The sequence below is a fragment of the Phallusia mammillata genome, chromosome 1 (assembly GCF_965637545.1).
Source record: "Phallusia mammillata chromosome 1, kaPhaMamm4.hap1.1, whole genome shotgun sequence".
NCBI classification, from domain to species: domain Eukaryota; kingdom Metazoa; phylum Chordata; class Ascidiacea; order Phlebobranchia; family Ascidiidae; genus Phallusia; species Phallusia mammillata.
In genome coordinates this window covers 26,118,492-26,141,644 of record NC_137252.1, presented here as the reverse complement: position 1 = coordinate 26,141,644, position 23,153 = coordinate 26,118,492, and the positions used below count along the sequence as shown (strand labels likewise).

Here is a 23,153-nt window from a genome sequence, read left to right as displayed (position 1 = left end):
ATGTCAAAAGCGGAGCAAGAGGTAAAATGATGTTGCAAAGAGTAATAATAATTTTAGTCATGCCCTTAGCAGTACAACTGATACGTCCAGCTTAACAAGGGAAACTCACTATTGAGTAAGCTCACCAGGCTCCGACTGCACAACTGGTGCGTAGATAGGGTTATCACTTACGTACTTCACAGACATTGCTCACGCCAGAATGAGAAAACCCAGACCGTCTTTGCGTTACGGTTGCATGGTACTACCTTATATTGTGTAACGTTTGTATATAGGCAATGGTACTGAAACTTTTACGTTTATTCGAAGCATCTGAAACATATATACAGGCCATGAAGAAATTTGTAGTATGCTTTCATAATTGGCGTCAGTGTTCTGCAAAACAAGGCGTTAAAAAACGGTGTCGTTTCACCTACATTTATGTGGGTCAAACGTTTCCCTTTAGTTGCACCGACTTGACAAAGTGACAAACCATTTAATGGCTCATGATAGTTTTTATTAAAGGGTAGGGACATACTTAACGTTTTTAACGATTGTGTTAGATGATTTGATAATTAGGGTGTTAACATTGCCCATAAATAGAAGGAGACAAATATCCTGTCACCATTAGCTACTGTTCTAAATCGTTCTTTCAACTATGTTATCAATCCTGCTCTTCAAAAAAGACCAGGTTGTCTACGTAATTTCGGTTTCAAAGCTTTCATTAGAAAGAGGAATTCATTATGATTTGAGATTGTAAAAGGTCAGCGTGTGAGTATGTTTTACCAGACTTTTGCTGTATTGATAAGCTCCCTGCATTTTACCAACAGGTATAAAAGCTTATGTTTCTCTGTCTGCCATAATGTCAGTGTTTTTCCCTAGCTTTTGATGACCCGTTTTGTCGCAATTCTTCCTCCCCCGAGTCATTATAGCTCGTTGTCGATTTCGTGCTTCGTTCGTTTTTGCCCTCAGGCGACACGACATCTTTGCATTTTCCTGTTTACTTTTCGGCAAAAAATCTGCTTAAGTGTGCAAGCTTCTAAAACCCAGTCTACTAACCCTTTATGCACGACAGAATCGCATTGCCATGACTCACCAATAATTTGAAGGCAGCCAAAATTTTATAGCCGGGTTTCGTTAAAGTTTTACACCCGAATTTTATAGGCTTACATAACTTAGCATATCCAACATGACTGAATCCAATTATGGCCCGTTCCCAAGTTCGCAGGGCAATCAGACCGCGCCCCTGCAGTTTTAATGTGGGAAATAAGCATTTATCCGGTGGCACGCGCCCGTGGTAAGGGTTTGATGTGGTGCGTAGAAGACATCGCGCACCCAGTCAAACATCTCATGTGCCGCTTTGCTGAATCTTACGCCTCGCTGGCCAGGACTGCATATATACAGGGTGACTGTATTTCTTTGCGGGCCGAAACCTGTATACTGGCCACTTAAGTGAAGTTAAATGGTTTTGGTTTGGCTTGGAAAGCAGGAAAGTTGAATATTTAACTGACAATACGCAGAAAATTTGTTGTCCAGTTGTTTCTGACGTGAAATCAGATTACTGGTTTAGACAAAAAGTAGAAAAGGACTTGTCGATGCTGATTTACTGAAACTTAGCGACAGGGATACAAATGAGTTTCTTTCTTTGATAAACTTGTGTACAAAATTAGACATAAATGTTTTGTTCGCAAAGTCACTGCCTTGCGCAGGACTGCATAGTTTTCCCATTACAACATTTACAAGCTCTGGCAATACGTTAAAACAGTTAGAATTTTTGTTTGTGTACAATGATATTGACCTAGAAATTCCTTTGCTGAAATCTACCGTAGTAAAGCAGGAGTTAACAAAAACAACGGAACCTGACCACGCCACGATGAAATTACCAACTTACAGGGGCAAAGAGACTTGTGAGAAAACCTAGTGAGTCACGTGACATGTAAACGAGTGGAGCGTGATGGGCGTTGCGTGCGATTTTCAGGGGTGGTACGTAAGGGACTGAACCTGGATCAGCCGCAAATAGTCGAAAAGGAAGGAGTTCCATTGGGTGCTCGCCCTTTATATCCGGTGCCTTGTGTGTGGAGAAATATTGATCCTGCTTTCAGGTTTAATACAACCTTTAGAAGTCAAATTTTGAACTTGTTTTTTACCAGTTTTCAATGTACGCTTTCTAATCTTAGGTGAAATTCAGTTTTCTTGTGCTGGATTTTTTTGGTGCAGATTTTATTGCACCATTGAAAACGCAAAACAAAAAAGCCCATCGTCGCTTAGCTGATTAAAAAAATACCAATGTTTAAGTCCAGAACTATCAGGAACGTTGCCCTACCTTGCAACGCGCAATCTATGTCAATTTCTTGACGATCTGTTGGTAAAAGCGGGGGTGTGGCATCCTACAACAAAACATTATGGTTGGGTTTAAACCTTTCGACGGTTCCCACTGGAATCTTGACGTTGAAAGGCAGTCACGCACTATTTCGGTTGCGCCAATTTGTTAGCGATGAATGGAAAGCTTTGAAGAAAATCCCCTTGTGTTTCTTAATCCCGATACGCTATGAGGTGCAAAAACTTCACTGCTTGTTAAGCCCGCAAGTACAAAGACCTTCGCTAGAAAACAACTATTATGGACCTAGGTTGAACAGGTAGCCTATTCGGCGAAGCCTTGTTGAATGTGGTATGCAGGTACTTGCATCATTTGCAGAACAATGTGGCCTAAAAAGATATTTAGTTACAAAAACCGACCGGTGTGTTAGATAAAAAAGGTCCTGCCCTTTAAGTCAGGAGATCATTTTTTGTAACTATATTTTGTTGATGTTTTTTTTTATTGATCATTGCAATAAAATCTATTTATCGAGAAAGAGAATTTTTTGACGAAGGAATTTTGCTGCCTAACAAAATAATTGTTTTGTCGCTGAATGCAAACAGTAGTAACAAAAATTTAAAATATCCGCTGATTTGGGCACTTAACTACATCACCAGCGGCTACATGCATTGCAAGGTGATTAATGACGTGTCTTCCTACCGACTGCTCAGTCGTGTGCCGAACACCGACATTATTTTTTTGCGTGAATAGAATCGAGTCGGTGCGACAGATCGGTTTCGGTTTAGAAGTTCCTCGCGGTGGTCGCCCGTCGAGTTTTTACCGACGCCGTCACTTCTAAACTGCGCTGCACCGGGATTTAGTTGAACGATTTACAGGGGAGGGGAAAAGCAAATCGGATAGCGCGGTCTTGAGGGTAGAAGCTAGGAGGTGAAACAGTGTTATCCGTCAGCTCCTAAAACACAACATTTATTGTGAGTTTTGTGGTTTACTCGATAAAAGACTGATATACGGGAGTATACATGCTGCCCCAAATCGTATTAAAGTTTCGCGTAACACCGCGTATGGTCTCGGTCCGTAAGTGAGGCAAGTTGAATCTATTGAATTGGAGCAAAAACTATATTGCACTACAGTAAACCTTAGAATATCGTATGTAGGTGCTACAGATTTAATGTGAAATAGCCGTTTTTGCATTTTATGAGTGAGGTCAGGTTTATCTGATACTTTTAGGATCTGATTTTATGAATTTGATGTTTTATAGATTGCTAGTAAAATGTAAAAAATAAAGTGAAACAATTTTACCGAAAACACACGGACAATGCTCTGAATGCGTCCGGCCGATTATAGCAAGCTGAAAGCCATGGATATACGAGGCGGGCATCTTTCACTGGACGAAATTCACAAGTCGATCGAAAGTACGCTCAAATCGATCAAGCAACAACACAAAGAGGTATTTGTTTTTCTTTAAATGTAAATAAAATACTGCAAATAATAAAGCCACAAGTTTCTGCACACACACTTTAGCTTTCCATGATCAGGATTAGTTATATTTATGTGTTGCGAAAAAAATTGTATGGATACAATATTGCCGTAAAATGTCACTATTATTTGGGTAGTTGTGTCCCGTTGTATATCATTATCGCATTTATTTTTTAATTTCGCAAGAGCCGTTTACCTTCAGAGCTTTTGACCTAAAACATGTTTGATCAAATCGCTAAGACGCGTGGACACAAATTATCGCCCACAATATATTGTATATATACGAGGGAAAGCGTAAAAGCGAGGTTGTCCTACAAAAAAATTCATACACCAACCAAATTAGGCTGATTGCCTGTCGATTAGCTAATGACGGTATTTATAAAAGTTGTTTTCTCCAAAGTGATGTGGGTGCCGCGTGCACTTTGCCACGGTTTGCATTTATCAGTGTGTGCCAAGCAATTAAGGCTTTATATATATTCTACTATCGCAAACCGGCTGCAAATATTTGCGCGTAACAGCCGTTTGGAATCACACAACACTCGTTACAGCAGGAATTAACGACATAAAATGTAAACTGCATCAATTACGGGAATATGAGGCAATATGTTATTAGTTGAAAATGTAAAAGCAGGTTTTCTTTACGTTGAAATATAAGCTACTTTTCACCTGTGTCACACGCTTTAACACAGGTTTGCATTAGTTACTAAATTATTTTCGTTATAATCTATGTTTTTGTACAAAATATTGCCATCGCTATTACGTTTATAGCATTGTTGGATATTCTGAAAAGCGCAACAATTTTACGGAATGTATGTTTTTAAACAAGCGCAGAACTGTTGCATACGTTACCATGTGTTTTGTTGATTGCAATATAGCAAAATGTCCCTAATCGATAAAAGCAAGTCCCGTGTGAGTTTGCCACACTCATTTTCCGCTGTACAGTTGCCACGGTAACGTCCGCACACACATATACATATACCCATGGGATCTTTACGTTACGAATTAAACTGAAGCCGCAAAGGAAACGGGCCGTACCTCTGGCACAATAGCGAGTCTTACTCCCAGTAGGCGCGGCCGAAACCCGCCTTTCAATGGCTGGAGTTACGCCATCTGTTGCTTTTCCATTCATCGCCGTGCACATGATAAAGAAAGGCCTCGATCCGGTCTATGCGATCTGAATGCGCGAGAAAGTTTAAGTTTTAGGCTTGTTGTAGTTGTGCGCCGTGATTTAAATAGTGTTGAAGAATACGTGAACAACGACCTGGGTTTAGGATGTAAGGTGTTGTGTGAAAAAGGTGTGCTGTGGGTTAATATGGGATGGGAACTTTTGATTTTATGTTAATAGATATGCTTTGGTGGACTTGAAAAGGAAAAACACCTTTACCAAAATCGCGACACCACAGTGGACGTTTTTGCATGAAATGTTTTGCTCGAAAAAATCGCCAACTTAATTTTACTAAACTAACAACCAAATTTGAAATGCCACTTTAATATGATGGTTTTGTTTTGGTAAATCGATAAGATTTTTGTCTTAAGTCCGCTATTACAAGTTGTAGTTTAAAATAAATGCTAATGCAAACGGTCTTTAGTTTGATTATCCGTAACAAAAATTTTCAAGTATACTATTTTTTTCTTAGGTGACAACAAACTCGATAGCTAGGCGTAACTATACAGCCGTCAGAATTTGCCTTTTTAAATAATGCATTCAAAAAATCAATACCAGACGTATCGTTTTGCCACGGCGAAGAAAATGGCCGTTACGAAACATGGTCAAAATGGATTTACTAAAACTTGAAACTAACAAACGAGCTTTTAAAGTTTTTACTCTTGCGCAGATCGAAGACTCGACATGTGACGTTGCTGGATTAAAAAAGCTCGCCGCTCAGGTATGTCGACCCATCAGCGACACCGTGCGGCAGCATTCAGCCTGCAGTCTCGATTCCCTCCGTCTTATGCTTTCCCTCCACGAATCAGTGGTGCGCGCAACGATTACTGGAAGTCCGATCAACGAGTCGATATCACGTTTGAATCCTGACGTCAAAGATGATGTTATCACACGAAATCCCGCGCATTCGGGGGTGTGCACGCTACCCCCAGTGGTTCGCACCGCCCATGTAAACATCCCAAAGCAGCGTTCATCTTTTCCTTTAACTCTTCGCTACCCACCCATACTGAACACGTCACTGTCTCCTTCCGTGTCACGTGGCAGTACCCACCTGACGTCACCCAAGCGTCGGAATACGCCGCCAGGACGCGACCATGTCGAAATAAGCGAACGTCACGACGCATTACGTCGCTACATTGATGAGGTGGATCGCCATATTCGGACATTGCAAGTGACGTTTTCAACTTTCACGCAGCGAGTGTTGGTACCGCTTCAGACCTTTTGCAAACTCCAACGTGGCAGGTAAACAAACATAAACTTGGTTTCGTTTAACAATTAATTTTTGTTGTATTTTATCAATCTGGTACAAATTGGATATCTCATTAAAAGCCTTAACAACCGGCTAATAAGATATTTAAAATAAAATAAACGAAATCTTCGTTTCAAAAGAGAATATCTTCTTTCAGTGGAAAACTGCAGCAGCGCGACGGCGAACGTTCAAAAGAGAACACAGAGGAGAATATCGTTCGCAGTAAGACGGGAGATCTCCACCAAAGCGAGATGGTGATTGTTCAAACCATGAACAGAATTCGAGAACTTCTGTGGCCGCCACAAGACGGCGTTAGTGCGGAGCTGTTTTCCGATTCTGGATTGTCGAAGAAGGTGAGAAGTTTCCACAGGTCGCATCGAACGTTTAAAGCATTATTCGCCATATAAAGGTTTCGTGGCCACTGTTTTATACACTGCATGACATTAAGAGATTAAGCATGATAAGATGGACACAATACAGTCAACATAGCTTGCCTGCCCGAGATATAGTCTGCTGTCAAGTGTTGACTTTTTTCGGCTATATTTTTTAGGCTTTTTTTCCATGCAAAAGCCTAGGAAATCGATTCTAATTCGAATATATATTTACATTGAAAGAAAACACCTTTTAAAAAATGTTTTGTTTAGATTGCAGACGAAGTTGTCGATTGCGAGCGATTTCCTGTTTTGCGCCTCCTACCGGACGTTTTATGCAAGTTCGGTGAAGTGTTGCAGAAGTCGAGTTTCTGGTTAAAACGGGATATTCTCTACACACAGAACGCAAAGTCGGCTTTAAACCGAGCTCACAGGCGTTACGTGAAAACTGAACGACTCTGGCAAGAGGTGAGTGGTATTTATTGTTGAATTGTCCTTTACTCACGGTGCGCTTAACTTACTCATTTGTGAGATCCCGTCAAATAACGCTTTATAATACTCGGTAGCTCCAGCGCTTTAACCAACCGTGCGTCCCATATTGTTGCGCTTCATAACGATTTATTGTTGCGCAGCTATTCCATATGGCTTAGTGATTGCATACAATTTTGATAGGCATATATCGTATAACCATACTATCAACCAAACAAGCCTTTGTTTGCGTTTTTCAGTGATAACATATTTTTCTTTTTAAGGCTCGACAATCGCACAGGCAACTTCTGGGCGAATGGGAACATATGAATGCGGAAGTCCACACAAATTCTACCCGCTTGGAGACGCTTGGACACGATATCGATATGCTGAGAGAGGTAGGGAATGATGTGTGTTATCAAACGCAGCCACAAAAGCAGTTCAGTCATGCAACTTTTAACACTGCCAATATTTAGTCACGAAGTGTATTTTGCAATTTTCTGTATAGCTGTAATCAGGGTTTTTTTAAGGTTTGGTTTGGGTGACCGCTAAGTAGTTTTAAGAGACCGCAAGTGTTTCATTTAAATACCAAAAAATAGCCATATTTGCTTAAACGAATTATTTATTAGGCTACTGGCAAATTTTGGGAAACCGCTGGAGAAATTTGGGGGACCGTTTCGGTCCCCCAAAACACCTTAAAAAACACTGGCTGTAATTTTAAAATACACTTTTTGCTGAATACAACTTGTGCAGAGTGTAAAGATTAATTGTTGTGACAACACTTAGTGAATAGGCGCCCTTTGAAACACGAGAATTTAATAAATAATCCAAATTTACGAATCTTAATTTTCAGGACTTAGATCGCTCTCAAGATCAGCGACGAACGTTGGAAATCAAACTACGAACAACAAGCGACAACATTGACCACTTGAGGGCGCGACACCGGGCTTTGCGTAAACGGATCATTATGCTGGGAACCAAAATTGAACAGCGTGAACGAAAGTATGTGTTTAAAAACTTTAAATAATGACTGATTTTTTTAGAACGAGTAAATGTAAGATTTTGAAAATAAAGAAGGGCCTACAATAATCCCTTGTGGTACACCCATTTTTGTTCTACCTAAAAATATTTCGATAGTGGAGAAAATGAAAAAAATCTTGCTCGTCTTAAGTAAACGTCGTTACTCGGTCTTGCTGTATTTGTTTGTTTGATGGCTGACATAAAATTTTCTCATTAAACATTTTTTGCTTACAAATATTACAAACACGTACGTGCAGAAAACGAAAAGTTAAGAACGTCACTTTTTTCTTAGCTACGACTTCATGGAGTCGCGGGTTCGATCCCAGCGAGCGGACCAAGATGCGATGCAAGAAAAGATCAGAATCAGTGAAGAATACGCCGGCTCCCTCCAGTCGAAAATGGAACAATTCTACAACAGTCGAGCTGCTTGGAACAGAAGGTACAACTCTATGTCCAACTTTCGAACGCAATTTAAGCAAAGCATTAATGCTCATTTACCGTGTAATCTAATTCATACAGCTAGCAGAAATAAATATAGGTTAAAAGGCAAAATGACAAAAAATTTAAAACAAAAACTTTTGCACAAATAACTTGTCGCACAATTGTTTTGAGGGCGATTTTACTTCAAGCTAGCTTTAAGGTACAATCCGAGGTAACTTTGTATTTTACAAACAAACTAACATTTGAATTCATGTAATGCAGATACTTGGAAAAATCTGATCCCGAGATTCTCCGCACAAGATTGCAATCTGTGCAGTTGCGCATTCCTCTACCAGCCGTCAGAGAAAAAACTTTTATCCTAAAGTCGAAGCTTGATAGTAAGTTGTTTTTGTTAAATGCCAAAAATTACTTGTTCCAAGCGACTTTACTTTGGAACTGATTCAAGCAGTCCTGACACTATAGACGGGCCACGTTGACAGACTTATAACGTTCAATCCAACATCAACTTGAAAATAATGAATTGATTTGTACTTTCAGATATCCGTGAAGCCTTTACGTACATTGAAGATGGTTTAGAGGAAAACGACGTGCATTGGAGCACGCTCTGCTACCAGCTAAAGTGGCCCGATCAAATCGTTCACACACTTCCCGACATCAAGACCCGCAAAACAAAAACTGTTGCACAACATAAAGACCTCAGCACCGACAGCGACGATTCCTCGTCCACATCGTCGGCGTCGTCCACGTCGGCCGGCAAATCGGCGCCAACGGTCGTGCGTGCCGAGTTGCGGGCGGCGCAGAAAATCGTCGATTCGATCAAACAACGTTTTCCCAACGACCACACGCAGCAGAGATCGTTCATGCTTCGACTGTGGCTTAGATGCAACGGACAAAAGGCAACGATCGAAATGCTTGCTGGCGGTCTGAGAGCCGCCAAGCTGTTTGATCTGGCGTCCTACATTGAGCGCCTGGTTACGTGACCACTGATTTTGCTTCATTTACCCCACAGCGATCAACAACCAAACATTCAGATTTCGTTGCAATGATCAACTTGTATCTCATACTACAAAAGAGCGAGCCTGAAAAAAAATACTCCAACACGTTTTTAAAGTTCTGTAAAACGTATGCATGAACCAATGTTTTAAACTAACAAACAGCAACTAAACTCCCATACTTTTATGAAGTAACTTATGCGAATCCGTACTAAGTGTTAACGAACGTTTTTTGTGTACTGTGGCTAATTTTAATGTTTTGTTTGAAACTTGCCTTTGGGTGTATATGGGTTGCATGTGTGTGTTTGTGTGTGTCCTTGTCCATCGCTTTAACGTGTTGTAGCTCCAGCTGCTTTTCCCACAAGTCACTATGTGATGCTTTAGTGATAGCATAGATTTAATTGGCAAATACTTTGTCGCAATCATAACTTTTCACAATTAAAGCCTCAAAACCAGTGGTTTCCAACGCTTTTGTGGTAACGGGATATTTTATAAATTTATCACGTCTGTGTGACCCTACATAAAAAATCTTAAAGTTGTAGCTTTTGATCTATAAAACCGGCCTGTGGGTCCGCAAACCCTAGTTTGGAAACCACTGCTTTAAAGCGATCCGTTTAAACAACTGAATATGATTGAATTGTTACGATGCAACATTACGTCAAACGCCAATGCAAGTTTTTCACAATCATGATTACATTTGTTTGAGAACATCAATCAAAACTTTCAATGTAGTAATATTATTTAGCAGCATATCCTGCCTATAGAAACCCTACGAGCTGCCGTCCTTACTAAACCGTGCAATCACGTGATCTACAAAGTCTGCCCCATATGTCCCCAGTCTTCCGACTTTTAGTTACCTCCAGTCGGTGTCCAGTTACTTGTGTTGCCTTTTTGTGTGTCCCTGGTTTAAAGTGTTTTTTACGTCACCTTATTTAGAATTGTAATCCTTATTTAAAAATACTTCATCACATACCCAAACTAGAGTCCATTTTTTCCCCACTGGTGAAACGGTAAAAAGTTGTGTTTGTGCTGCCACGCGTTTGTGTAAACGATTTTGAAAAAATAAATTAAATTCACTTCACGACGCTTATTCAGTTTTGACATTGAAACTTTAAACACATCGAATTGCTAAGTCTCCGCTTATTAAGGTACTTGGTTTAAAACGAGCAATGTGAAAAACAATTCCGACCCTTATTTTTTCTCCTGACAACTATTTGTGTATTACTCCTCGAAACCAAAACTGACGCTTAAAATACACCATATTTTCAAATTTATTTACTGTTTGCAAGCACTGCAGATAAATGCAAACACAATTAAATCATGTTAATTCCTGGCGACACAAATGTACGATTATTTACATTGTCAACAGTTGTGTCCCAGAAACACTCCTTTTTCAAAAGGACGCCCTTGTTGTATAACAAAATCACGGTAATAGCAGTAAAAAGAATGAACATGAACTATGCAACAAATTATAGTTAGAAAAAAACTGGAAACTTTTTCTGCTTACGAGCCTTACAATGGTGGCAATTTGATAGACGAGATGGCGGAAGTAATACAAACATTCTTTACAAACAGCTCGAGAGACAATACACAATATAGTAAACACAAAATAACTACATAAAATGCTTAGCATCACCAGTAATTGAAAGTACAACAGAAATGTTGTATATGTATGTTTACGAATCACCGCAACTGGCTGACGTGAAAGCAGTTTACGTAAAAACAGACATAAAACTATATCGCCTAGCACATATGAAAAAAAATATGGCAAAGGAAATAACAGACCTATGTACCCAAACAATATTACAAAGACAACTATAATGCCAGGAAAGAAATAGTCCCGAATATCCAACACACAAAAACATCCCAATATTCAATAAACCCCGAAGCAGGATAAACAAAGCGAATAAATCGATCGGCACAAAAAACAAAATACAACAACGATGAACCAGACAACGGCATAATTCCTATTGTGTAACATGTAAACAGCGCTAAACAATAAAACATTATAAAACTTGTAATTGCAATACAAGTAAAATGTCTCTTGGTACGTTTATTGTTTTGTGAGTCGTACAACATGGGGCAACTTCTTTCAATGTCTGTTGTAATTGATTCAGAACTTCCGCTTTTGTAAAAATGTCTGCAAGATTTATCGGTAACCGGCAATCCTTCAAATTTGCTTTTTTTGAAGAACATCTCAGCAGTCACACGATCACCAAGCATGTGATGACAATGAGCTTGCTCCCAATAACTTATTGACTTTGACAGTGGTGATTGATCTGTCGTATTTTTTTTTGGCAAAATACATGGTTGCCGTTTTGAAATGGCCACGCTTGTATAGCGCTGTTCCCATATCACCAAAAACAACTGAAAAATGTTTCAACAATATTTTGTCTTCAATTAGACCAAGTTTAGGTAACAGTAGCATGTAGCCATGTGCAAGAGACAATGCTCCGAGTTTTACACATCTTCTTGCGAGGTTTAGCTTAAATATGGTCTCCAGAACATCATTATGGGATTGGAGCTCAACAATTGTGGTGAAACAGCGAAAAAGTACAAAACTAATAAAGTCTTTGAGCCAAGTTAATTGAAAAATTGATTCACATCAAAAATTTTGTTCTTTAGCTCAAAAACATCTGTGACAAGTGGAAACTTTAAGTCTTTTTTCCAATTATGTTAATGTAATACTTTTCCACGATATCAAACTTCTGACAAACGAGCCTTTTTAGCATATGTACAGCATTAAAAAATTCTATGAATCGTCCGTACCCCAAAAAAGTCAATAGGTCTGTGAAACACGTGTCATCTCTCTGTTTTCGATACCGAGTATAAAACTGTAGTCTTACGTCACAAGCAATGCCAACAGCAATCATGAGTTCGTTGCCTTTTGTTGTTGATATTTTATTTGTATCTACAAGTTGCCGAATAACATCAAACGACGAACCTTCGGTTATTCCGTATTTTTTTCCCAAAGCTGTTACAAAAGCGCGAATTTGACTAAGCAATATCCACTATTTGTCGGTAACGGCGCCCGATTCGATAAAGTACTTCCTCTGCTTTTTGCTTATTGTCCTCCAATAGATCTTTTGCATTTTGCTCGCAATAAGACTTTAACTCTTCTGCAAGACGTATTAATTCGTCATCCATTATTTTTCTTCTGTTCTGTACTCAATGCCTCACAAAGTATATTTAAGCAAAACTGATATCGTAAAGCTCTTCTATGCAAACGACAGTTCATCTAGTTCTGGTGTTTCAGTGACTTGACGCTGACTATTTTTCAATTAAATATTTGGAATGATATTAAATTCAAGACAAATACGCCTTCTTAGCATTCTAACTGCTTTGAAAAATTTATGAATCTTTCTTTTTCCCAAAAAAATCAGTAGGTGTGCAATATACACTTCATCTTTCTGTTTTTGATGCTGAGTATAAAACTGAAGCCGTACATCACAAGCAATACCCACAGCATTCATGAGTTTGTAGCCTTGTCGTCTCGTATTTGAAGCTACCAATTGACGAATTACATCAAACGACGAACCTTTGGTTATTCCGTATTTTTTCCCTAAAGCTGACACAAACACTGTCACATTTCGATACAAATCACGTTTAATGTTAATTGGATTGCTGAAGGAAAATGGTAAAAAGATGTTAGGAAGTTCGTACTTCTTAAGACCCGCCTCGATTACTATTTTTATTTGCTCAGTGGAATCTTGAGTTTGTAAAACAATGTTTGCCTGGTTTACAAATTGTTTGTAAACGGGTGGCGAACCAGAAACGTAACATGTATTTGACAACATATCTGCATAATGATAGCCATTCTTCCAATCTTCGTGTGTGACTAAAAGTTTTGCCATTTCTGACACTGGCTTAATTAATTCAATGTTCCACGGTTTATTCGGTGTCCCAGAAAATCCCAATGGAAATTTACAGGCAAAGGAAGCCATCCCATCAAAACATATTCCTCTTGGAGTGAAAGCGTCGTAAAACCAGTCATCTGTTTCACTGTCGTTAAGATATGGCAGGGACACATGAGGAATTATGGTTTCCCCCATGTTAATTACGATCAATTGAAATATAACTGACAACCATCTAAAGTAGTTAAGAATCTGATCATAATCCGATCTTTTCTGAACACCTTCCTCTAGCACATAAATATGCTCAAAATCGGAGTACGGTGTTATTTCCTTCCTCGCAAGAGACCCCATCCCAACAAGGGCATATTCACAAGGTGGGTTCATTATTACAACACATGATTTCATAATTTTGTCCATTACAGATGAATATTTTCTAGATATGTAGTCGTTCATTCTTTTGTTTTCTTTAACATCAAACAAAAAAAACTTGTTTCTGGGTTTTCGTTTTAACATTTCATATCTAACAAGATTCCTTAACTGTTCTATGTCTTTGAAAACAAACTTCGCTAGGATGAGTAAACCCGGCTCGCTTTGGTGTGCTCCTGCGCACTGTAATGCATGTGAGCACAGTTCACAAAGATCATCTTTGATTTCAGCCACATTGTCAGATTGCCTTGAAATCGCGGCATTAAACAAGACCGCACTTCGAATCAATGCAAACATTTGTTCACGCGAATTTGACTCAGCCATGTCAACTATTTGTCGGTAAGAGGATCCAATTTGATGAAGTACTTTTGCTGACTCCTTTACATTTTGCTCCTCAAATAGATCTTTTGCATTCCGCTCGCAATAAGACTTCAACTCTTCTGCAAGATGTTTTAATGTATCATCCATTATTTTATTTTATTCTGTACTCAATGCTTCTCAAAGTATATTCAAGCAACACTGATATCGTAAAGCTTTTCTATGCAAGACGACAGTTCAACTAGTTCTGGTGTTTCAGTGACTTGACGCAAAAACTTACTCCTGTTGGTAGCTTCGAGGACTGTTTGTACTCAATTACACAATTAAAGGTGTAGTATTACTCACACAAATTTAGGTAGTCAATGAAAACCAAACCGACCAACTTTGTCATCTGATATTTCACAAAACAAAAGATCTTTTAAATTCCAAACAAAAACTTTTATATGCTCTGTGAAGGCCTCATAACAAAAGTTAATCAGGAATCTATCATAACAAGTCATGGTTCCTTTTTACAATAAAGCGACGTTCGGATTTTGGCATTTCTTAACTGACAACTCCAACAGTATTTTCACAATATAGTACATTGGACTTAGGCATGATATCTTTAGGTCTTTAGTGTAGTTTTATGAACAATGGTTAGTTTCCGAGTGTCAAAAATCTAATGTTACAAACGCTCTTGTTTTGTTTCAGCCCCAATACCAACCAATCCGTAAAGTCATCTTTGACGAAATCCTGTTAATCCTTATTTAACAGTATGTTCACTTTGTATTGTAAGTAACATTATGTCGTCTTTAAGGCAAAAACTCTGTTGTCACCTTTCTCCAATGGAGAGAAAAATGTGAAACAAATGAAGTGTCGTATTTATACGCATTACACTGCGGAATCAGTTAACGTTAAAATGCTTAATCGTATTTGTAAATGTGCTGGACAATCAAACTAAAACGAAATCTGTGCCACAGTTGATTATGTTGTAAGACAAAATATTATCCGGTTGACTGGCTTTGCTAAAAAGAAAATACCGTATATATCCCTGGATTGTAGACGTTATTAATACCCAAACATAACCCCATAACTTACGTCATTATTATTCTTTTTTAATGTGAGAAACTATACAGCGGTAAAGATCAAAACCAATAACCAATGGAAGTCTCGAATAAACGTGGTGAAAATCACTGATTCAAATCCAACCACAAACTTCTTAATCTTGATCAGTCGCTTTCAAACATGAAAACAATGTAAGACTTTGCTGGTGTTAAAATTGCAACTCTGGCAACGCAGTTATCACTGAAAACTTTATTGTCAACTCGAGAATCTATGCCAACACCAGTAAAACGGCAAAAACATAGGCTACATGCCTATGCAAAGAAAAGTGCGACAACAAATTATGAACAACATTTTTTACTGTTTTTTTTCCAAAAGGTCTTATAATTTTCACAGTTTCCTATCGAAAAAAATTGAAAATGCTAAGGAAATAGACCACAGTAAATGTACACAAAATTATTTTAAACCACAAAAGTAAAAAAATAAACAGGAAGAAGTTAGCTTGTATTATCTGTGCCGTTCCTAATGAAAAGTGACGAACAGCCATCCTACGTTAGAACAGCCTTGTTTGAAGTGCGCGAACAGTACCCCATAATAAGAACAACACAACATCAACAACATAGCATAAAACACCAAGTAAGATGTAGGCTGAAAAAGTTAATTGTATTGAATTTGGTTTGAACCGAATCACTGTGTTTTGTGATTTACCGATGTTAGCACGTGTTTTAAAATACAGTACACTTACAAGAATGCATACAACGCGAACACAAAAAAAATCCGGCAACAAACTTGCTGGCGGATGAGTATAGTAGCAATAAATGTAGCAACCAATTATTATTAGAAAATACTTAATATTTCGACCCAGGAATATAACAGTCCAACATACAAATACGTCCTCACACTCAAACAGCATGGAGTGAGGATAAACGAAGGAGATTAAGTAATCGAAACAGAAAAAGAAAATAAGGACAAGTAGCGAAACAAGAAACGACATGTTACATATTGTGTAGCATGTAATAAGGACTATATGATGTACAACAGCACAAAAATCGTAACTTGAAAACGGTTCCAATTTCTTTCTGTTTGTTGTTGATTTTGTAGGTTGTAGGACATACAACAAATTGAACTATTGTCTCTCATTACTGATTCTTGCATTAAAAATCTATCGCTGTGTTGATGATGTGTGCAAAAAATTGCCAACTTGAGGTAATTCTTTAGAGTTGCATTTTTGATAAAACGACAGGGCATTTACATGATCTCCAAGCATGTAGTGACAATGCGCCAATTTCCAATAACACTTAAAAGTTGTTAGTGATGATGGATTTGCGTTAATTTCCATTAAAAAATATTCGGACGCTTTAGCGAAATGACCACGTTTGTACAGTGCTGTTCCCATCTCATCACATGCAATAAAAAATGTTTTGACAATGTTTTGTCTTGAGATGTAATACTTTTGGGTAGCGATGACATGTAGCCATCTGCGAGTGACAATGCTCCGAGTTTGATCATCTTTTTTGCGAAATTCAGATTTAACGTTGTCTCCAATGCATCGTCCTGATATTTGAGTTCAAACTTACAAGTAAAATAACGAAAACTGACAATACTGTAAAAAAAATCTCCACCAACTTCGGAGACCAGTGTTCAACGTTTCCAGATTTACAACGGTTGTTACTGGGATTGTGTTATATATGTAATTTTCCTTGATGTTAAATTCTTTGCAAATAATTTTGTTTAGATCCCGAACGGTTTCGAAAAAATCCCCTACTTTAAAGGGTCCGAGAAAATTTAACAATTCCTTGCCCAATGTTTCATCCTTTTGTTTTCGACAAATACTGTAAAACAGTAGTCTTACGTCACAGGCAAAGCCTACAGCCAACTGCAACTTGTCGCCTTGTTTTCTGGATAAATGTCCACTATCTACTAACTGACGAATAACTTCAAACGAAGAAAATCCAGTTATTCCATATTTTTTGCCCAAAGCTGCCACAAACACAGTCATAGTTCGATAAAAAACACGTTTAATGTTAATTTGATGATGGGAAGATAAACTACATAATATGTGAAGATCAAACTTTACTAAGTCCTCCTCGATATATTTTTCTACTTGTTCGTTGTTATTTTGAGTTTGAAAAACAATGTTTGTTTGGTTTACGAATTCATCGTGAACTTGATGTGCCCCCGAAACGAAACATGTATTTGTCAGCATATCTGCAAGATGGTAGCCATTCTTCCTATCTTCGTGTCTGTCCAAAAGTTTTGCCATTTCTGACACTGGCTTAATTAGTTCAATTTTCCACGGTTTGTTCGGTGTCCCAGAAAAACCCAATGGAAATTTACAGGCAAACGGGACCATCCCGTCAAAGCATATTCCTCTTGGTGTAAAAGCGTCGAAAAACCAGTCACCTGTTTCACTGTCGTTTATATGTGACAGGGACACATGAGGGATTATGGTTTCTCCCATGTTAATTACGATCAACTGAAATATAACTGACAACCATCTGAAGTAGTTAAGAATCTGATAATCCGGTCTTTCCTGAACACCTTCCTTTAGCACATAAATATGCTCAAAATCAGAGTACGGTGTTATTTCCTTCCTCGCAAGAGATCCCATTCCGACCAGGGCATATTCACAAGGTGTTGGACCCATTATATCCAAACAATACGTCATAAGTCATACATTAACGCTGAATACTCTTGAGAAATTTGCTCGTTCAATGTTATACTAGCTCCTTGACGAAAATACTTGTATAAGTCAAGTTCGACACACAGCCTCAACGCCTTTACTTTTTCCAAAAAAACATTGCCCTGATTGTATAAGTCACCCCATTTTTGATGTGCGCTTGCACAATGAAGTGCATATGAGCACAATTCACAAAGATCTGATTGAACTTGGTCCACATTGTCCGGTTTCCTTGCAAGTACGGCATTATACAAAACTGCACTTCTAATCAATGCAAACATTTGTTCACGCGAATTTGGCTCAAATCTATCAACCCTTTTTCGGTAATATATAGCCCTTGGCATTGCTCAACAAACAAGTTATACCTGCAAACAAATATTTTAAAAATACGTGATATGCACACCATGGAACTAGCCAAATTTGTATTCTTCTTTAAACACAATAGGTTACCTCCATTATTTGACAACTATTTTATTTCCACATCAACCATACATCAACATGCAACTAGACATGCTGTCCAACAAAAGTTTTTTATTCCCAGAGTCTTTACCAGTCGCGGCCAACATACTCTTCGGTACAAATGCACAAGAGTATGGAACGATTTACCTCACAAAATTACCAATGAAAAAAACGGATTGGCAGCGTTTAAGCGCAACCTGAAGGTCTTTTTTGTGACCTCTTACTCAAAGCAACAATCGAAATAAAGTTCACAAACCCGCAGTACTGTGCACGTGGTACCTGCCTGGTATGTTTGGTATGCAGCACCCCGAGGTGTATTGTTTACATTCCACAGGGTGCTTTGCGTTAATTACTTCTTATCACGTTTCCGACGCTCTTTACTGATTACCCTGCCCGATAAGTTAATTCAATTTTCTTTTTTTGTCTGCAGAACGACAAATTTGCCTTAAACCCACTTTGCTGATTTGTATTACACTGTCATGCTTTTTTCTCTTGGTTCATCATGTGGTTTATTTATACTCACAGTGCTTCATGTTTAGCTATTTATTTGCCAGTACGTCAGTAACAATATTACCTGCGCTAAGAGATAAAAATCTTTTCAAACTGCGTTTTTCTTATTTTTTTACCGACCATTATACACATTACTTCAAATAGTCGGGGTCAGCTAAAATTCATAACCACGTGTGGTTCCAGCTGATCCTTTTTTGTTGCAACGCATTTATTTGTTCTGTTCATTGTGAAAAATTGTAACGTTTATTCTGTGCGCTGAAAACAAAATAAATTGAAATTGAATTGAATTGAATTGAGAATTTTTCGGTAAAGCTTTCCGATTCGATGAAGTACATTTGCTGATTGCTTTACATTTTGCTCCTCAAATAGACCTTCTGCATTCTGTTTGCAATGGGACATCAACTCAGCTGCAAGACAATTTATTTCGGAATCCATTTGTGTTTTTCGTTAAATACAGCTAAAAATAATTTTCAGTTTTCTAAAAGTTTGTGCAAATTATCTTTTGCAGTTGTCGAATGAAAGCGAGATACATTCAAAATAGTTCAGCTCTTGGCTTAGGTTTAAACATAAGTCACTTGGCATATCTGAAAAGTTATATGCTTAAACTGCTGGAACTCGTTGATACATTATGCCTGACAGCAACAGGTTATTTATAACTCACTTGGGTCACTGGCAACTTTATTTGAAGGCTGGCTTTACTCGACCAAAAAAAGGTCATACAAACCCAGTCGTACATGTGGATACCAACCCCAAAAGCGCCTTTCAATCGATACACCCTGAGAATCAAAAAGTTTTCTTCCATTTAATTGAATTTAACATTGCCGATAAAGTTGTGTCGCAACAGCACCGTGTTTTCGAACAAACAACTACTTTGTTTTGCGCGTCCAAGCTTAACCGTGTTTACTTTAACGTGCTACATTTATAATACTGAGAGCAAAAAGTTTTACATCTGTCAAATGCTTGCAAAATCACAGTATATTGCGCATAAATTAATGCATTTGACGTAAACTTGAAGTGTTTGTGGAAAAGACTGTCCAAATACCCAGAGTTGCCACCGTTCCAAAGATGGAAATAAGGACGACCGGGAAAAGATTATAATATTCCTACCAAAAATAAAACAAACTGAAATGTTTTGGAAACATTTTTTTATTTAAAGCCTCCGTCGCAACAGCAACATATTCTAAATTTTATAATCTTGTTATTCATTTGCTTGCCTGATAATGTAATACAACAAACAGTGTAAACATGGTCGCATAGGCCTATGTTCCATTGAAAAAAGTTATAGCACTTTTTTATAAACTTATGGTAGTTCCATTGAAATCAAGCTATATTGCTAAAAATAATTGACTGGTTATTACGATGAAAAATCCCCACACAGCCACGCAACTACGAACCATTTCGTCCGTTTAAAAAGAATAAAAACGGCGGAGGCTACGAAACCAATACCAGATACATATAAACAATGCAGCCGTCGTTAAAGCCGCTTGTTTAGGCATTTGCTTTGACTGTGTCAACTTCCCTTTATAGAGCATTAGTATTTTCAGTCATCGCGTTTTTCAAGAAAATGTTGCAAAAAAACACAGTAGCAACACAATATAACGGAGTTACTTAACAAGTCAGAATTCAAAAGTAAAAACTGAAACAATGTAACGTTACTAAGTTAAATAGTAAATGAATTGGCTCATAACTTTTTTTCAACGTAGAAAATTGCAGAAATTTGCTTGGATTTCTTTGTGAAAAAGATAAATTTACAACACAAAACTAGTTCTTTCGGTCTCTCTCTGATTGTTTGTATCTCTTTGGGCAGGTTCAACAAAAGACGCCTGTCGGATATTTTCCCGTCCTCCGCAACATTTTCTCAATATCACAGTGGAGTACAGGAACGGGTTTATGACACTGTTAAGCGGCAAAAGGATCATTGTAACAGCTGACAAAAAAGTTTCCCACGTGCGCACAAATTCGTGAAACCTGCTTGAAACAACACTAATTACCGAAATCGGAACCCAGCATAGGAAGTCGGTGCAAACGATGAAGAAGATGCGACGATGCATCCGACGATCTTCCGCCTCGCGACGGGACTCTTGCTCCGACCCACATAAACATTTCCGAAAATTTCCACAAACGTCCGCAGAACAACTGCTGTTCGTATTGGGCGTTACGTTGTGGCATATAAACCAGTACGCTACCAACATGTAGAAAAATGCGAAACAGTTAAAACTTAAGATGGTTAAAGTAAACTGGGTGCAAGGGTCAGCGAGGTCTTGCATTGAAAGACACATTGTACACACAGGAACAATATTGTAGTATCCAGCAGGTGTGAAAGAGTATCCCTCATTTTCAATAACTCCAGAGTCCAACAATTCAACAATCAAAGTGCGTGAATCTGTCGTGTTTATGCAGCTATGGTTTAACTTACAATCCAAAATATCTGGAGCTAAAGGTAGCGTATAACGACCATCGTGCTTTATCCAAAGAACTTCATAATAGACTTCCAAGGCTGGCAGAATCGAGACAATCGGCCATATAATCCATGCCATGCAAATAGCGCACACAATCACACGTAAGGAAATGATTTTGTACGGTCGCAGTACGCTGTAGAGTCGACATGTTGTTATTAAGGTCAGATTAGTCACTGACACTTGGCTGGAGACAAAGTTAACGATAGCAATCGTTGTGCAACTAGTAGTCAGGCTGAATTTCAGCATGTAATGGGAAATTTGAGAAGACCTGGCACAACACAACACCACTCCTAACGCAAGTAAATAGAAGCCCATCAAAAGGTCTGCGAAGCTCAGATTCAGTATAAGCAAGTTGTGGATTTTTTCCACCTTTGATCTTGATCCGGAACCGGATTTTAAAGTTCGAACTCCATAAAATATGACAATGGCATTTCCCACAATTGAGCCACCTGCCATCATCCAAACTAACAGTAAATTGAATGTGGAGGCCAAAGGAGTTTCCGAACCTTGCAGTTTTTCATTCTCACAGCCATTTGTGTCGTTTAGGGGGTAATCGAAGGTGTCGTTTAAAATACACGAAGTTTTCCAATCCATCTGCAAAGACAGCCAATGAATAGGCATGTACACATGTACGTAGATTTGTCAAATCCACGGCGCTTACCTACTCTAGTTTTCTGACTAATCTGTCAGTGCCTGGCGTTGTAGAGATTGACCAAAACACTGACTATCACAAAATACCAACCCTATTGCTGAACAGGTTTGCATGTTGTAATGAAAACATGTAGGCTACCATTATTAGGACACAAATTAAATTCAGACATTTCCGAATCCATTAACACACTGTTCTGACTTATCTCTTTACACACGTTGTCAGTGCACACGAAACATGTGGAAAAATGTATTTTACTGCTGCCTAACTGTCACGTGGTTTCCGGGCACGTCAATCAAACTCACTGGGATGTCAATGTCTCGTTTCCACAATACCACAGCCTCACGCTAAGCGTTAAGCAAAATCAAAATGCTTATACATGGGGTTGTCGGAACGTAGGTGCCAAGCAGTTTATTTCGAGCAAGAACCATTGGGAAAAATGCACAGCAAAATAACTTAAAAACCTTAAATTGCTAGTCTTCATGTGTCCAATAAGGCAAAAAATAAACAGGTTATCAGTAGCTAAAAAAGCTATAGGAACCTGAGATAAAATCCCTTTAAGACTGCGCAACGCAAAATGGAAATGATTGGAATAAAAGCAACTAAAATAAAACACATTTTGGTTAAAACATTTCGTGCAGTTGTTGTTTGTTCTGTGACAGCATTTTTATCCGGTCTTTTGATTGACACCTAGAACAAAAGTGTCATTGTGGATTATACACGATATAATAAAAGTAATGAAAAAACACTCAATCAACAGCGAATAAGTATTTTTGTAACCAACTCATGCAAGTGGTTCATAATCATTTTTTGCATTCCGTGATGTCAGCCTGGTCACGTGACCGTTGATTTTGCTTCATTTTCACCACAACGATCAACAACAAACATTCAGATTTCGTTGCAATGATAAATTTGTATCTCATACTACAAAAGAGCGAGCCTGAAAAAAATACCTTGGTTCCTTGTTGAAGTTCTACAAAAACGGATTCAACATCTAATGTTTTTAACTAACAAATAGCAACTAAACTCCCATACTTTTTATCAAGTAGCTTATGCGAATCCGTGCTAAGTGTTAACGAACGTTTTTTTGTGTACTGTCTAAGTTTAATTTTTTGCTTATAACTTGCCCTTGGGTGTATATGTGTTACATGTGTGTGTTTGTGTGTGTTCTTGCATTTTTGACCAGCAATTCAAAGTACACCAGAATAATTGTAGTTGTATGTTTAAGAATCATCACAACTGGCTGAAATGACTGCAGTTTACATAAAACACACCTATGTAC

At 38.2% G+C, this 23,153-nt stretch overlaps 2 protein-coding genes across 2 annotated transcripts; one reads left to right on the top strand and one right to left on the bottom strand.

The window, feature by feature from the left end:
- The first annotated feature begins 3,524 nt into the window (after positions 1-3,524).
- LOC145229792 (uncharacterized) lies at positions 3,525-10,556 on the top strand. The gene is made up of 9 exons (XM_080095121.1): positions 3,525-3,740; positions 5,605-6,176; positions 6,341-6,536; positions 6,828-7,022; positions 7,307-7,420; positions 7,876-8,024; positions 8,335-8,481; positions 8,745-8,860; positions 9,021-10,556. The coding sequence occupies exons 1-9, from the start codon at positions 3,618-3,620 to the stop codon at positions 9,461-9,463; spliced, it is 2,055 nt and encodes a 684-aa protein (XP_079951247.1). The 5' UTR covers positions 3,525-3,617; the 3' UTR covers positions 9,464-10,556.
- Positions 10,557-19,927: 9,371 nt separating this feature from the next.
- LOC145209847 (G-protein coupled receptor GRL101-like) lies at positions 19,928-21,843 on the bottom strand. The gene has a single exon (XM_080079949.1). It carries the CDS (start codon positions 21,841-21,843, stop codon positions 20,512-20,514), a length of 1,332 nt encoding a protein of 443 aa, XP_079936075.1. The 3' UTR covers positions 19,928-20,511.
- Positions 21,844-23,153: the final 1,310 nt, after the last annotated feature.

Coding starts and splice junctions, on each gene's coding strand:
- LOC145209847 (XM_080079949.1), bottom strand. CDS start 21,843: ATGCCTATTCATTGGCTGTCTTTGCAGATGGATTGGAAAACTTCGTGT.
- LOC145229792 (XM_080095121.1), top strand. CDS start 3,618: ATGCGTCCGGCCGATTATAGCAAGCTGAAAGCCATGGATATACGAGGC. Junction 3,741..5,604: donor TCAAGCAACAACACAAAGAG/GTATTTGTTTTT, acceptor ACTCTTGCGCAG/ATCGAAGACTCGACATGTGA. Junction 8,025..8,334: donor ATTGAACAGCGTGAACGAAA/GTATGTGTTTAA, acceptor CTTTTTTCTTAG/CTACGACTTCATGGAGTCGC.